Source organism: Heteronotia binoei, chromosome 21, assembly GCF_032191835.1.
Source record: "Heteronotia binoei isolate CCM8104 ecotype False Entrance Well chromosome 21, APGP_CSIRO_Hbin_v1, whole genome shotgun sequence".
NCBI lineage: Eukaryota > Metazoa > Chordata > Lepidosauria > Squamata > Gekkonidae > Heteronotia > Heteronotia binoei.
The window spans coordinates 53,388,145-53,404,878 of NC_083243.1; the positions used below are offsets into that span (position 1 = coordinate 53,388,145).

General features: G+C 42.4%; 2 protein-coding genes across 3 annotated transcripts in view; one reads left to right on the plus strand and one right to left on the minus strand.

The window, feature by feature from the left end:
• Positions 1-1,229: 1,229 nt before the first annotated feature.
• On the minus strand, positions 1,230-14,317 carry FCF1 (FCF1 rRNA-processing protein). The gene is made up of 8 exons (XM_060262937.1): positions 14,062-14,317; positions 10,195-10,262; positions 8,085-8,156; positions 6,613-6,761; positions 5,391-5,463; positions 4,547-4,634; positions 4,076-4,170; positions 1,230-1,484 (listed from the first exon to the last, which is right to left on the minus strand). The coding sequence occupies exons 1-8, from the start codon at positions 14,062-14,064 to the stop codon at positions 1,436-1,438; spliced, it is 597 nt and encodes a 198-aa protein (XP_060118920.1). The 5' UTR covers positions 14,065-14,317; the 3' UTR covers positions 1,230-1,435.
• The window catches only part of AREL1 (apoptosis resistant E3 ubiquitin protein ligase 1), a 32,818-nt gene continuing 30,302 nt past the window's right edge, over positions 14,219-16,734 (plus strand). Inside the window, exon 1 of one of the 2 annotated variants that reach the window (XM_060262934.1) lies at positions 14,219-14,517. The gene's annotated coding sequence lies outside the window, so the exon portion shown is untranslated. The remainder of the gene's footprint in view (positions 14,518-16,734) is intronic. The other variant, XM_060262935.1, reaches the window with a different exon arrangement.

A 16,734-nucleotide genomic window follows, 5' to 3' on the forward strand; every position in this document is an offset into this window, starting at 1 on the left:
TGTCAAAAATTCTCTCACTCTTCTCATTTGCAAGACCAAGAGACTAGTAGTTAAGTTATTAAATTGTTTATTTGTGTAGTTTAGAATGACAAACCATGGCCACAGTGATGTGTTACAGTGCTATCCTAAGTAGTTTCACCTTTCTAATCCAGTGACTTTAGTGGATTTAGGAAAGTGTAATTGTACTTAGGATGGTACTGTATTTAAATGTTAACCAAAGCATTTCTTTTTACCTAGGCTTTTAACTTGAGTTCCATCTTTTTGGGAAGCCACTTTTATACCTCTAGCTTACTTTTTAAATGGCTTTTCTTCTTGTTTGTAATTTTATGTTGGTTTTTACTATTTTATACTATTGTTTTTATTTTGTGACCTACTTCGAGTGGGCCTCTGGAAAGACATCAATGACATTTTTTAAACAAATAGTGCAGTATTAAGGGGCCAGCAAATGCAGCTTCCCCATATAGACTGGAGAGGGACATATTTGGGCAAAGGAAAAAATATAGCTTGGCATTTCTGGCTTGCAGCTTGAACTCAAGCCAAAGTAGCACATTTTATTTACTAATACACAGAACATAGGTGGATATTGTTGTTCCAATACCTTTTTAGAACTGTGAGTTGTTAATGTCAAGAAAGTTTTAGTAGGCTGTGACACTGGGGAAGTTTGATAGCTTCTTGAAGTGGGAAATAAAGTTGGCATTAAAAGAAATGGAGCTTTAATTACCTGTAGCAAATAACAAATTGCACATTTATCTCAAAGAAGTTGCAGAAAGCATTTCAAGTGCATGTATGTCATACTACAAGAATTGTCTTCGACTGTTTATATCAACAGCCCATACTGAAGCCTATTTGAAGGCACATGGGAGTCTCTGGGGGAGAAAGGCTGGAGATGAACATACTTGGGCAAAGGAAAAATAGAGCGTAGCATTTATTTATTTATTTTTAGATTACAGAAAGATTTCCATTTATGTAAAGCACACACCATCAAAACATGTAGGACAGAGTACTAGAGTGTTGGATTAGGATCTGGGAGACCCAAGCTCAAAATCACCCTCTGCCATGAAGGTTTCCTGGGTGACCTTGAAACAGTCACACAGTGTTAGGATAACCTACCTCACAGGGTTGGTGTGAGGATAAGAGAATTATGTAAACCACTTTTGGTCCTACTGAAAGAAAAAGTGGGATATAAATGAAGTAAATAAATATAAATAGAGAAGTTCTCAACAGTCCACTTCTAAACAATCATACATTTATTCTGAATCATGGAACAAAGGAACAGATCTAGCATACTTTTTCTGGAAGAACTACATAAAATCAGTTCGGCTCCCAGCACAACAGAAAGTGAATTAGTAAACAAAAGAGTCTTAACAAAAGGTAAAGAGTTCTGGGATTTGAGAATGACACAGCAGGCTTCTCTTGGACTCTTCTCAATGTACAGTTAAAATCTAGGAGCTCCATAGTCATCTGGCATCCTCTCAATATTATACCTAGAATAAGAACAAAGATCATTAATAGTCCATCACAAATCACATCGCAGAAAGAGCTACACTCAGTTGATAAGAACCTTCTGGTGGTCCTTGGCCTGAGTGTTGTCTAGCTGTCCTCAACCAGGGCCAGGGCATTTTTGACCCTGGCCCCAACCTGGTGGAACTCTGCCAAATTACATCCGTGTCCTGCAGAACTTATTGTAGTTCCACAGGGCATGCAAGGCAGAGATGTTCCACTAGGCATTTGGTTGAGGACAGCAACAGCGTTCCATTTGGCTGGCACTCTTATTTTTTCTCCTGCTTTTCTTCTCTGCATCCACCTGCCCAACACCAGGCAGTAGCATATTTTAGACAGTACATTGCCATTTCAGTGCTCACAGATCTACTACTGTTCTGTTTCTCATACAAGGAATGTTATCTTAAATTGATTATGTTAATGTTCTTATTATGTACACCACCCTGAGTCCTGTTTGCAATAATCCAATAAATAATAAATTCCTCTGTGGAAGGCAGGAAACACACTGTGAGGAGCCTCCTAATCTTTCTTGGCTTTGTGTTATCTTTCGATCTGCACAAGATGAAGAAACCTTTTTTTTTTAAAGTTCTAGTGAGCCAAGAGGTATTGAGGCACGCTAACAGGAGAGAGGCCCTGATCTGGATAGCCCAGGCTAGTCTGATTTTGTCAGAATCCCTGAAGCTAAGCAGGGTCAGCCTTGACTAGTATGTGGATAGGAGACTTTCCAAGGAATTGTGATGTGAAGGTTGGCAATGGCAAACCGCCTCTGAACATCTCTGGCCTTGAAAATCCTATGGGGTCACCATAAGTCAACTGTGAGTCGACAGCACTTCCTACCACCAACAGGAGAGAGGGAACAGTAAATAGGGCAAGGGATGCATGAGGACTTGCAGGGTGCATCTCATTTCTTCTTCCTCCACTACTTTTCTTTTCCTTCCCTGAGAGACCTCCATTTCCTGCTTCCTTCTCACCCATCAACCACCTTTTATTTGTCCCTATCTTCAGCCTTCCCTTCCCCAGCAGCCAGGCGTGTGATGCTGGCCATCAGGCTTGGTCCAGTTGCACAATAGAGAACTTGCAGTGGTTTGCAGTCTGCGCCTCATTTTCTCCTCTGTCCCCCTCACCATTCTATTATTTCTTTTTCTCCTATAGACATTGTAGCCCTCATATCTGAACTTTCCCTGCTTCCTTCTCTCCTGCTCACCCACCCACTCTACATACCTTTTATCTTCAGCTATGTTTATTTACTTTATTATCCACCTTTTTCTACAATGGTGAACCAAAGCAGCTTACACCATTCCCTGCTTCTCCATTTTATCCTCACAATACTTCTGTGAGGAAAGTTAGGCTGAAAATTTGTAAGTGGCCCAGTAAGCTTCCACAGCAGAGTGTTTATTTGAACCTAGATCTCCCATATCCTAGTCTTAAACTCTAACCAATATGCACACTGGCTTTTGTATGGTGGCTAATGTTGAACAGTAGTATTCAGCTAGTCATGAGCGAATCATGAAAGTTGTGTGATGGTGGGTCTGGCTGGTGATTCCTCCCTCAAAGGCCAAAATAGCCCTGGAAAGGCCCTGTCCCCTTCTCTTGACTTCGTGACAGAAACCTAGGCTTAAAAGCTGGCAATACTGTTCTGTCCACCTCCACAATGAGCGATAGGGTATTCATTTCTTAAAGCTACAGGTGTTGCTTCTATTTTTTTTAATCCCCGCTTTTTTGTTTGCTTAGATTTCAGAAAACCTGGGACTTTATAGGTTTGTAGAAATATCTGTCTGGTATGTTTGTGATCCCAGTCTTCAGATTCAGGTACCCTCAGATTTGGCCACATTGAGCATTTGATATACTGATTGATATAAAACATAATGTTGCATGATACACAAGTTATATATTATTTATACAGCACTATTAATGTGTATACTGCACAACAGTAACAAATAGTCAAGTCTGTATACCCAAGCAGGAGAGAAGGCAGCTTTGTATAGCCCAATCTTTTCATATCTAAGAAGCTAAGCAAAGTCAGTAATTGGATGGGGGACCACCAAGGAAGCTTCTGCAAAGGATGACAATGGCAACCACCTCTGCTTCCCACTTGCCTTGAAAGCCTTTTGCTGGCTTTGCAACATGACAGCCCTTACATATATTTATACGCCCAAAGAGCTAACAAATCAGTGAGGGAGAATAGAGGCCATTAATTACAATTAAATACCCTATGGGCACATCTCTTAACTTATGGTCACTGGTTATCCCACAAACACAAATTTGTTTATAATCTACCATGAGGCTTCAAGTAAATCTCATTCAATATGTAAAAAAAAAAGTAAATACACAGTCATGTACAAAACTGTTCAGCCAAATATAGACAACTCTATACAAACCTAGATCAGTCAGTGTTGATGGCTCATGCCATCGTTAAGTTTCAAAATGCCATAGCTGCAAATTTTCCTTTTATTATTAAACCCTTTTCTTTACACATAGGCTCTGTACACAAATATATGTGCTGACAAAGATAAAACAACTCTAACAAATAAAAATTTTGCTTTGATGTTAGATAACCGTTTGAGAGTTCACCTACCTGTGATTGGATATATACATTATAGGGACTCCAGGGATTTTCCGTATTCTCCGCTTGAGGTCTCTGTCTACAGTAGCCACTATGTAACATTTGTGCTGCAGGGGGGTGTGTGTGAGAAAGACCATTAGTTCAACCTTGGTAATGTTTTAATGAAAGAGTATATCTAATCTTTCTATTCCTTTGACCACACAGTGCTAGGCAATATTTCCAGAAATAACAGGCCTCTTCAAAAGCATCGTATTAATGCTTACTGTCTCAGTATCTGCAATATCTAAGGCTGTTTTAGCAGAGGGAAGTGGATCTCTCCTTTCACAATCAATTATTTGCAACAATGATGGCTACTTACAAAGAGATTAATACAACCTAGAAAGGCAGAGCCTGAATTGAATCTGATTCTTTGAAAGTCAATGGTACTGAGAGAAATTAAGTAGATCTAAATATGGCATAGAAATTCCTACAGCAAGAAGGTACCTGAGTCACCCTCTGCACCAAGCAGTCATCTGCATAGGTTCCTTTGTGAGTGCATGGCAGGCGTTCAAATCGTGGGTCTTTGGCTATCCTGCAGAATCATAAAATCAAAAATTAGGAAAAGGGCCAGTCAACTGATACACAGAAGACAGTAAACTGCTGATAGAAACAAACATTTCTGTCTTTCCTTCACTCTGGCAATCTCCAGATTTGAAAGCCACAGGAGCCCTGTAGTTTGATCCCAATTCTTTCTCCTCCAGTATAAGAGACGGGAGTGGTTAACACATATTTCATGCAACTAAACTGATCTTCACGTTTATTGCACAGCATCAGCATAGCCAGTGCCAAGAACATACTCTGAAAGCTAAAATTGTTAAGAGCGCACAGAACTATAACAGAACTATCTGGAAGCTGCTCATTTTTTTTGTTTCTCGTGATATACTTAAACTTAGATGCATATTATTGAATATTACTGTTTGTCTACTTGTACTTTAGACAAGACAAGGGAGGGCCTGTGAAACTTGGAGGGGGGATCCATCCTCCCCCATGGTTCAGCAGACTCCCAGACTGTACGGCTGATGTTACTCACCACTGGACCCAGCACCACCACCACTGACTGAAGGAGGTGTTTTCTGTGCTTGCATGGAGAATGCTGTTTTACTTTTTTGGGGGATTTAAACCCCCCCCTGATATATTTTTAAACATTTCAGAGTTTTTAGTGAGCAGAAAGATCTCTTTAGCCTCCATGTAGCCCTGATCCATGGATTTAGTTATCCACAGATCACAGCTGTATGTGGCATCGTATATAGTCAGAATGCTGAACAAAGTTCATTCACTGTGCTCCCACCTTAAGGCCACACGATATTTCTGTCCCAGCTTCTCGATTTCAGCCATGACACAATCTGTGATACAGGGAATACCTGCACGGATATATATAATAATATCACTAACATGCAGCATACAACCACTCCTTATAGATGACATTACATAAAACATTAGGTTTTAAATCCTACAAGTGTGGAGGGGTGGGGGGAGGCCTACAACAAATTGCAGGCAGGGCAACAATTTGGAAATCCCATCTACCCTACAATATTCATGGGCTTGATCAGACTCAGTTTTCCCTTCCACCTGTTTGGTCTCTTTGGGAAAATTTGCAGCCCCTCACAGGCTAATTTTCCTGTTTCTATTGTTCTCCACCCTGAGCCTGCTTTCAGGAAAGGATGGAATATAAGCCAATTAAAATAAACAAACATTGTTGGCTCAGTTAGAATGTGACCTTTTTCGTCTCCCTACCTTGTCTATGGAGGGCCCTGCTGTAAAGCTTTTATTAGTCACAAAGGGGCCAGCCAGGTGATGAACAGTTACTCACTGTCACTCCACTAGCCCCACTGAGCTAGACTGCCTCAATGGAAGTGTAACCCATGTCATTTTCATGTTAACATTTTATTTCTGTTGAAAAGGTCTGAATTTAGGGTCTAGGGAGCAAAAGGTAGCAGCACATGGCCAGTTGGTAAAGTTGCTCATGTATTACCAACTGCAAGACTCTCTCAGTCAGTCTGGCCTGCAGCAGGAGACAGACCACCCAGAGCCTGACTTAAGAAAACTGCTGATATCTTTGCAGGTATGTAATGGGCTCAATCAGGGAGAAATTGCATCACAGAATTTCCCCTTTAGCTGTCATTACAAATAAAGGGTTTGTCAAACTATTCCCCCCCCAGTCAGTCTGGCCTGCAGCAGGAGAAAGAAAGCCCAGAGCCTGGCTGTGGGAACTGCTGATTTCCTTGCAGGCTCAAGCCACAGAAAGCATCCAGAGCAGCAGCAGGAGCAACAAGCATTATTGAAGAGCATATGGAGAAAAAGCAGTCCTGTGTGTCTTTAAGTTAACTTTTGGGACTTTGTTTTCCTTGTTGTGATGACCTAGCTCTGTTCCCTCATTCAGATGCAGGGTTTTCCCTCAATTTTTTCTTCCTTTCTGACTGAGCGGCCCCTTTATTTTCTCCTTTCCTTTCACTTTATTGTGTTTTGATGCTGGCTTAACACAGAAACTTGATGAAAGTGCAGAAACTTACATTTGGCATAGAGGCAATCCATCATTGACTGCACTAGGTCTAATTTGGCTTTAATGGAGAAATTGATAAAGTTGGTGTCAACCAGGATGTAGTAGGGAGGCCCTAGCTGTGTGTTATATTGGAAGAACAAACAGGAAGGATATTGAGGGCTGCAAAGACAGATACAAGACAAGTTACTTCAATACAGGGATACAAAGCATAATGTCTACATATTATCAGGTAACTCCTACACAGAAGCACCCTGTGACCGGATGAAGCTGGCTGGCTCTGACACATGCAGCATTGAGGCCTGCAATAGGCTTGAAGGGGGTGTGTCTGAACTCCATGTGTGGTCAAATATAGACACACTCCACTTCTTGAGGGTGCTCTCTTTTTATTAAGCCTTCATGTGGATGGTTTCAAAGCCCACTTAGCAGCACTCTTCAGATTTCTATAGCTCCTCCTCCAGTTCCACTCAACCCCAACTCCTTTTTCATCACTGCCCTAAGAACACGATCCAGTAACTGAAGCCACCCACTGTTGTCAGTGCCTGCCCTTTGGTCCTTACATCCCAATTATATCTCAGCCCTAATAGTACTCTGTCATCTCCACCAGTCACAGCCACCGTCAGCCATCCTTGTCTTGCTGCAAAGGTCCTTAGCCATACCTGTCCCTCAGGTCTGTCCCATCTCCCAGCCAGTCACTCTGAGGAGGCTTGTCAAACTCCTCTGGAGCCAGTCTCCTCCTGCTTATGGGCCCTTGGACTGCTCATGTGGGTGGTTTGGGACCCCATCCAGGCCACAGCACCCTTTATTGGCATACAGATTCTTGTTAATTTTAACCTTTATATGCTTTTATAGGTGTGGAAAACATAACTACTCCGTGTATCAAAAACACTCAGAATATAACCATCCAAAGCTGAGAAACCATTTTTGTGTGTAGGAAAGGAAATGTTCCCTGTGCAAGCACCAGTCGTTTCTGACTCTGGGGTGATGTTGCTTTCACAATGTTTTCACAGCAGACTTTTTACGGGGTGGTTTGCCATTGCCTTCTCCAGTCATCTATACTTTCCCTCCAGCAAGCTGGGTACTCATTTTACTGACCTTGGAAGGATGGAAGGCTGAGTCAACCTTGAGCCGGCTACCTGAAAACCCAGCTTCTGCTGGGGATTGAACTCAGGTCATGAGCAGAGCTTAGGACTGCAGTACTGCAGCTTTAACACTCTGTGCCACGGGGCTCGTGTGTTTGTGTGTAAACTGGGCACCAATTACATTCCTCTGCTCTGATGAGTTACTGCTTGCTGCCCTGCTCCTCAAAGCAGTTAGTATAGCCTCAGTCACATCTAGGAAGTCTAACTACACACAGTTTCCCTTGCAGAAAGGTCCATATTCAAGGACTCTTGTAATTTCCCCAAATGGGAAATAAATTACTTTTGAGTGTGTGATAATGTAATTTCCCAAAATCTGGTGAGCAAGAAATCCTTTGGTACTTACACCTCTCTCTCTTTGATAGCACTTGGATCATCCTTCTTTTTCTTTTTGGCTTTTGCTCGGTCTTGCTCCTTGCTGAGAACAACAAAAGGTTTCAGAGAACACATTACCAATTATGATCAACCAAAAGAGAAACATTTACTTCCATCCCTGGTACCAGGCCTTCATTTCAGGGAGGTCTGCAGCTTACCGGTTGCTCCAGTGGTACCTGTTTAAAGGTAGGAACACTTTCTAACCACCTGCCCCACTAGATAGTGCTCTGCTTACTTTTCTGAAAAGGAGGCAGGTGTGAAATTGGGAACAATGCTCAAAACAACCACAAGTGGCATATGAAAAAGCCACATGTGGCTTTCAAGCTACTTAGTGACTATCTCTGTTCTCTATAATTTCAAATCAAAGCATTATGGTTGAGGGAAAATACATGTCAGGTGATAAAATCAGAACGAAGGATGCATGTGAGGTCCAAATATTTAAGATGGTTCTCCAAATTTTAAAGCATCCCCAAGTAATTGAAAATTTCTCTTAAGTTTCATTCGCTCTTATTCTGACACAATCTCAATAATGCAAGGTCAATGACACACAAGTGCTGTGAGGTGTGGCTCTAAGCAAAAGAACACAAAATCAAGGGACTTCTAAATTGAGGAAAAGCATGAACTCCATTTGAAACAAAACAAACAGAAATCTCTAAATTCAGTCCCACAAACTAGTCAGCTTAGATAGGAAAACAGAAAAGTACATTTCCTTGTTGTTGTTGTTTCTGCCCACTCACAGCTGATTCATGGTGACCCTGTGGGATCTTCAATACAAGACACATTTTGAGGTGGTTTGCCACTGCCTTCCTCTGCTTCATGACTCTGGTATTCATTGGTAGTTACCCATCCAAGTATTAACCAGAACCAACTCTGCTTACCTTCTGTAATTGGGCTATCCAGGTCAGGGTATACTTCCTTTTAAAGGTAAAGGTAGTCCCCTGTGCAAGCACCAGTCATTTCCGCTCTGGGGTGATGTCGCATCACGACGTTTTCATGGCAGCCTTTTTACAGGGTGGTTTGCCATTGCTTTCCCCAGTCATCTACACTTTCCCCTCAGCAAGCTGGGTGCTCATTTTACCGACCTCAGAAGGATGGAAGGCTGAATCAACCTTGAGCTGGCTACCTGAACCCAGCTTCTACCGGGTTTGAATTCAGCTTGTGAGCAGAACTTGGACTGCAATACTGTAGCTTCTGATGCACTCTGATTGCATTGTTTTAAATTGTGAATCCACCTTGAGTCTGTGAGAATTTTTTCTTTTCTTTTTTAATGTTTTAATTTTAATATATTTCCCAGGATATTTTTATGTAGGGAAATTCCCTTCCCAGTCTCTACATTTAGTAGCAACCACAATTGGGGATACTGAACATTACTGAAATGAGGAGGAGTTGAATGAATGAATGAATGAATGAATGAATGAATGAATGAGGAGTTATTTCTTCTAGGCAGTGTTCAATGAAATTCTCTATTATCTAATACTTCTCCCACACTAGGATTTTCCCTCCTTCTCCTAGGCTCATGATGGTGAATTCCAGACCTCCTAAGAGGAGAGAGGCAAGAAAAAGGAAAAGCTGCGACAGGGCACCCTCCATTCCTACAAACTCCCAGCCCCTAAGCCACCACCCTGCACAGGTCACAAATTGTCTTCCCCCCATCAAGGATCCAACCCCTCTTTCCCCAACATGGAAAGGGAACAATTCCCAAACACAATTCCAATCCAAGCTAAGAGAGGGGCTTTACTTATAGTATATGTTTTAACCTGCCCTCCCCACAAGTGGACTCAGGGCAGGTAACAACTCAGATTTTAAAATATCTAGGAAATATCAAAGGGAATCCCTCAGATGCTGTTTGAGGAAGGGATTGTGAGAATTTTTTTCTGTGGGATTCCCCCCTAAAACGGCAACTACCTTCACAGTTCAAAACATTTAAAACCACCAGTTTACCACCAGTTACCCAGTTTATTAGGGCAAGATTTCTTAATCCATAAAAACTGATCAATTACTAAAAGAAATATCAGCTAAAGACAGAAGCCTTATCTCAAAACTCAGCAATCGTCACCACTCAATAACTTCAAGAGACTCACAGGCGCTGGTCACGGAGGCTGATCATGCGTTTCATAGTAGCATATTTTCTTGCTTTCTTCTGTTTCCCCTGGAAAGGATACATTAATAACAGGTCATTGTTCAGCAGCAATACCATAAGGTACTGCTTGATTTTGACTATGAAAGGTACAACTCAAGCTTGCCTATAGATCAGATATATTATTTATTGTTACTCACCAATGACAGAAAAACATTCCACACACAATGTTCATTATTATCATGTTCTCAGTTATTAAAATAAGTAACTAGATTGAAGCTTCAGCAAGTCTTCACTCAGATTAGGTTGCAGTGTATGCCCTTTCTTGTTAAGAGCTCAGGATCACATACATGGTTCTTCCCTCCTCCACTTCAAGCCTTATAACAATCTCATAATGCAGGTCAGAATTAAAGAAAGTGATCACCCCAGGTCTTCTTTGGAGCAGGAACTCCTGATGTAGCCAATCCTCCAAGAGCTTACAGGGCTCTTAGTACAGAGCCTACTGTAAGCTCCGGGAGGATTGGCTACATCAGGAGTGTGTGGCCTAATATGCAAAGGAGTCCTGCTACAAAAAAAAGCCTTGGATCACCCCAATATTGCTCACTGAGCTTTAGACTGAATTCCCACTCCAAGTCCAAATGTTCTACACTACACTATGTTCCAGCACATCACAACCACAGGATTACGACCATATGTGAACAGAATTGTTTCCTTTTAATGCTGCAAGGGCTCATCAATACCTTGTTGTAGGAACTGACTTCCTGTCATAGAATAATGAAGGAACCATATGGGCCATCTGGTCCAAACCCACAGGCCATCTAATCCAGTTGAACCACCCAAGAATATGATTCCCCCCATGAAGTCAGTGGGCAAGGCAGTAATGTGAGATGGCCCTCACAATAAAAGATGCTTGAGATGGTCATCTTTCCTTGTTTCCCTTGACAGCTTCTTATGTAGTAGATTTCAAACACAGAATCATAGAGTTGGAAGGGACCCCACAATGCAGGAAATTCACAAATACCTTCCCTTAAGTTCACAGGATCAGCACTGCTGTCAGATGGCCATCTAGCCTCTGTTTAAAAATCTCCAAGGAAGGAGAGCCCACCACCTTCCGAGGAAGCCTGTTCCACTGAGGAACCACTCTAACTGTCAGGAAGTTCCTCCTAATGTTGAGCTGGAAACTTTCCTGATTTAATTTCAATCCACTGGTTCTGGTCCTACCTTCTGGGGCAATAGAAAATAATTCTGCACCATTCTCTATATGACAGCCTTTCAAGTACTTGAAGATGGTGATCATATCACCTCTCAGCCACCTCCTCTCCAGGCTAAACACACCCAGCTCCTTTTTTCATAGGACTTGGTTTCTAGACCCCCTCATTATCTTAATTGCCCTCCTCTGGACTCATTTCAGCTTGTCTATATCCTTCTTAAAATGTGGTGCCCAAAACTGAACACAATACTCCAGGTGATAACATGAGAGTTGGCTTTCTTCAAACTGTGCAAAACTGAATTACTCAAGAAGGTTTTTCTGCACACATAGGTAAAACAAGCCCCAAAATGGGGCTACACAATACAAAATGGTTCATAAACATAACTCACATAAATTATTAGGTATTGAGGCTTCCTTGCAAGATGGTGGGCTCTCCTTCTTTGGAGGTTTTTAAACAGAAGTTGGCCATTTGACAACAATGCTGTTTCTGTGAACTTAGGCAGATCATGGGAACGAGAGCAAGGTGAGGTAGTTATGATTTTCCTGCATTGTGCTGGGGCTTGGACTAGATGACCCTAGAGGTACCTTCCAATTCCATGATTCCTCAGATTTCAGGCTGAAAGAAAATGGAGACAAATGGGCAGGATAGAGATGACCATTTGCCCACCTGCCAGAGAAGAGCAAGACTGAATATACTGAGTTAGGATAATAAAAAGTTGATAACTAGCACTTTGTTATGGTTGGGTAAAGCTGCAGGGCAGCACACATGGGAACTCAAATTGAATTTCAAGCCAGTGAAAGAAAAAAACCCTCCCAGCTAGTTGAGAAATAGTTAAAAGGTTTAGAACACAAGCCAAGGACCAAAAAGAATTGGAGTGAATTCTACATCAGCCAGCCTGTTTCAAAGTTCCAGTTTAGCTTGTGTCCATCCCACAGAAAGGAATGTCAAGGTAAACCCAGTGACTTGTCAAGGAAACACAAGGCTAAACCCCATAGGTTCCCAAGGCAAGTGCACACAAGAGCCGGGCTGTTGTTTATAAAATTATATTGTTTATTCAAGAAATATTACTATAGGAAAAATTATTGCCAATACATTACTCAAAAATCATACAGACCAGAAAATAACAAAGCTAGCTTCAGCTATCTACCACTGTCTGTATGTGGCAGTGATGCTCTGTATTCTTGGTGCTTGGGGTGGGGCAACAGTGGGATGGCTTCTAGTGTCCTGGCCCCACTGGTGGACGTCCTGATGGCACCTGTTCCCCCCCCCCCCCACCATGTGACAGACAAAGTGTTTAACTGGGTGGGCCACTGGCCTGATCCAACATGGCTTCTGTTATGTTCTTATGTTCACTGTCTATGTCTCTAGGATCTAGTCCATTAAATTCTCACCTAACCTCTTCCTCCAGGGTCACAGTTCAAATTATAACTGTTTTGGCTCACCCAGTCAGTTGATGATGGCATCCAATCAGAACATGTCTTCAAGAAAAATCTCTAAAAGATTACACCATTTCTCCCAGTTGCCCCCCCCACCATAGATTTCCACGAGGTCCAGTTCCACCTTGGTCCTTGAAGATGATAAGAAGCTTGCAGGCCAGAAGACCAATTAACAACACCTGCAGATTAACCCAGGCTCATCACTGTTCATGTTAACCCTTGGGGGGGGGGGCTGGTGAGGAGGGTGCTTTGCTTCACACTTGTATAACGTAAAGATATGTTGATCTTTGGTTTCATTTCTTGTATGCTGGCTTTTGTAACATTCCCACTAATGTTCTGATTCTATCTTCCTGTTCTCTTGCACTCTACAGAGGCATCTGTTAGCATATAAAGACCTTTTTATCCTTTTAAAGATCTCAGACTGTGACCAAGAGGTCTTACCCAAGCACCTACCCATTCAAATACACATTGACCAAACATCTGCCAAGGCTGAAAGGATAGTTGGGCATGGGGAAGGGCAGTGTGTAGTGACAAGGGCACTGTACATGCAGGCCACCGCTGCCAGTGTCTCAAACCACAGATAGCCAAGGAGGGTAGATAGGCTTCAGCAGTAGCAGGAAACTGCCTCATATGAAAGGAAAGAGAGAGCACATGGGCCAATCCCCTTAACTCATGCAGTTACCCCATTGCCTCTTGGGTGGGTTGCTACAGGCCCATCAATCGCTAGTAGCCATTACAGACAAATGGAACCTCCATGTTCGAGAAAACATATCTTTGAAGACTTCACTACAACAGAGAGAGGTTTGGCCCTATTTACTTCTTTTCTTATGGGTTATTTCGGAGCACGCAAAAACTGAACTACACAACTGTCGGTCTGATTCATCAGGGCTCTGATACTGCTCAGAAGAATCCTTTGCAGAGCTACTCCCGTCATTGGTCTTTATTTGTTTAGAAAATATATATGCCGCCAGTCGAGAAAACTTGGTCTCCCCATCTCTCATTAAAATAGTCATAAAATAGCACAGCATTGTTAAAATCAACAGGCTATTAAAAAACCGCACTAAATAATACCCCAGCCACTAAAGACTGTAGCTGGTCCATCTAAGATTGCCCTCTCTGTTTCTCCAGACACGCATATTTGGAAAGGATCTCTCCCAACTGCATAGATAGGATCAGCCTGCGAGTCAGAAATTCGCCAAACCCCACGAGAAACTCACTACTCACCATCTTGTAGCCCCCTCTACGTTCGCACGAGCTTCCAATGTACCTTCTCACTGTCTGCTGGGCTGCTTCCGGCGCGCTCGTGCACCAGCGGTTTCATACGTTACTTCCGGCCACCGGGGAGGGAAGGAGAGGGTGGCTGGAGTCTGGGCAGTGTGCGGGCGGCGAGACAGTGCAATTAGTCCAGTTGCCGCTCCCTCGTCTTCGCTCCCAGAGGGAAGAGAAGGGAAGGCCTAACTTGGAGTCCGGGCAAAGAGACGCCTGCTCCTGCTGCTGCCGCTGGGAAGGGGGGCGGGGGGGGGCGGCGCCCTTGGGTATTTCCTCTTTCCTTCCTCCGCCTTGACGAAAGGGACGCGTCCAAGTTCTGTGGGGTCGGGTGGTCGCAGCCCCCCGCAGCAGAGTGAGGCCTGCTGGTGGGTTTCCTCCCGATGTCTGCAGCTTGCTGACTGGCGGAGCAAGGTGAACTTTGTTCCCCCGTTGAGGGTAGGGGGAGGAATCGTGTAGATTGCGGAAGAGCCCCTTGATTAGTGGGCTGCTTGTCTTCTGAATTATTTTTTTCTCGCCACACCCCCTTCCCCTAGACAGGTTGCAGGCTAAGGAGAATGGCGGGAGGGTGGCAAGAAGCACTTCTCTCCGTTGGTGCCTGTTCCTCGTTGCTCCATGGCTTTGGGCAGATTAACGGGCAGGTGGGGGGAGTGGCTCGTCCTTCTACCGCTTAAATCAGTCCTTGAAAGTCAGGTTGGCAGTTTCTGTGTTTTGAATGTGGCGAAATATTGCTTCCCCCTACGGCAGAATAAATGATCTTTTCCTCACGGGAATCTTTGTTGACCTTGTTCTTGTAAGCCTTCGTGCGGTCGCTTCTGCATTGTCTGGTCCCGCATGTTCTGCTGCAGCAGTGAGGCACTTCGTTGTTTTTCATTGTTCTGGTGGAGCTCAGTCCTGAATAGAGTGTTGTTCTAGAAGAATCCAACTTGGGGGGGAAATCTTTTCCCCATCTTGCTCTACATACTTTGTTTTAGACATGAGCTTTGTGTTACTTGAGATGTTGTCAGTATTGCCCAGTATAATAAGCTAGTGATGTGTTATGTCTTGGGTATGAACATTCTCCCCTTCCACATAAAGTAATTTGAAGATGTTTGAAATGCACAATGAAATGTTTTATATAATGGTATTAAATGCTTTTAATTAGGCATGTTGTGAAATTTGTGCTGTATTTTCCTTCTTTTATATAAAGGGGCATCCAATGGCAAGATTCACATATAAGTTACATGGAAAAATAGTTCCATGGTCCTTGTTTGCAGTTATTCTTACACGCATGGTTATCTTGAACTATGAGCTTGTAATAGCCACCAATTTTAAAAAAATCATCTCTAAGCAGGGAAATCTTATGAAATTGTCTAAAAGCCATACATTATCAATTCCAATATGTGGGTTAAAACTTCGTGGACTTAACTTGAAAGGCTGTTATAATAGTTTTTCCTATTCTTTCCCTACAGTGAGAGCAAATTAGTGAAAATTTTTCTGTTCTTTATAAAATTGTGAGGAACAATCCTGTGTGTTACCTACCACTGGCAGCTTGAGGATCCTGGTCTGATTTTGCAAGGTAGAAAGCTAATTACTAAGCATATGGTATGGGGTAGATGTGTACATATTCATTGTAGTATGGACAAGGTGAAATAAATTCTGTTAGTCTTTAAGGTGCTGCTGAACACCCAGAATAGTAGGTTTGGGGGTTTCTTTTAAGGATTGTTCTTTGTTGTGGTGGCAATTGATGTAACATAGGGACCTGGCCTTTGCCACTTCTACTGACTCAGTTGGGTAACATAATGCCAGCCATATGTTATGAATGTATATTTAAACCACACTTGTGTTCTTTAGCATTTGCTAGCTAAGCCTGCTAAAAGATATTTCTGCTTTGCTTGTAGTCTGTGTTCTGCCTACATAAGCAGTAACAAACTGTTCAGTGTGCCATAAAGCTTTTCTTACGCAGCTATTGGTGAATTGCTGTTAAGCTGTGGAATGTGATCGATTCCTAGTTGACATTAAAGCACAATAGAAATCAAGCTGCTAAAGTTTGGTGAGGGGATAAAAGTTGGTGCTGCTGCATGTTACCATAATTGTATTTCTATTCTTGATTACCAGACAGTAGGAAATATAGAAGAAGCACCATGTGATACCTTGGATAAGTTTATTTTTGCATAAGCTGCAGTTTTAACATACTACCCAAAATGCAGACATAAAATTGCTTGAAATTGAATTGCAGGTAACTCCAGAAGTAAAAGTATGTTCATTTATTTGTTTGGCAGTCTATAGGTGCAAGAAGATTAGGAAAGACGTCCCTACACAACCACTAACATTGTGTGAAAGGGCATACAGTGTGCTGTAGGTAATAATATGACTGCGTAGGAAGTGGCTTTTGGAGTTCCTCACACAACAATCCTGCTAGCACTTTGAGTGATGCACCTGCCCATTGCTACTTTCCTGTCCATATCTTTATAGAGTTTAGCTTGGAGTTGAGCACAGACAAGGGGAAGAAATTTCACACTGCTTAATTTTTCAGCTGAAAAATTTCCATTTCTAAAGATGTATTATTTAGTAAAATTAATCATTATTTATGCAGAGCCTTTTTCACTCACCTTTCTCTGCTAGTGGGAGGTTACAATGATAACACTAAAT

Bases quoted from the DNA above. Each gene is read 5' to 3' on its own strand.
- FCF1 (XM_060262937.1), bottom strand. The intron at 4,171-4,546 runs GTACCTTCTTGC...ACCCCCCTGCAG, and splicing joins TGGTGCAGAGGGTGACTCAG to CACAAATGTTACATAGTGGC. The intron at 1,485-4,075 runs GTAGGTGAACTC...TTCTTATTCTAG, and splicing joins ATGTATATATCCAATCACAG to GTATAATATTGAGAGGATGC.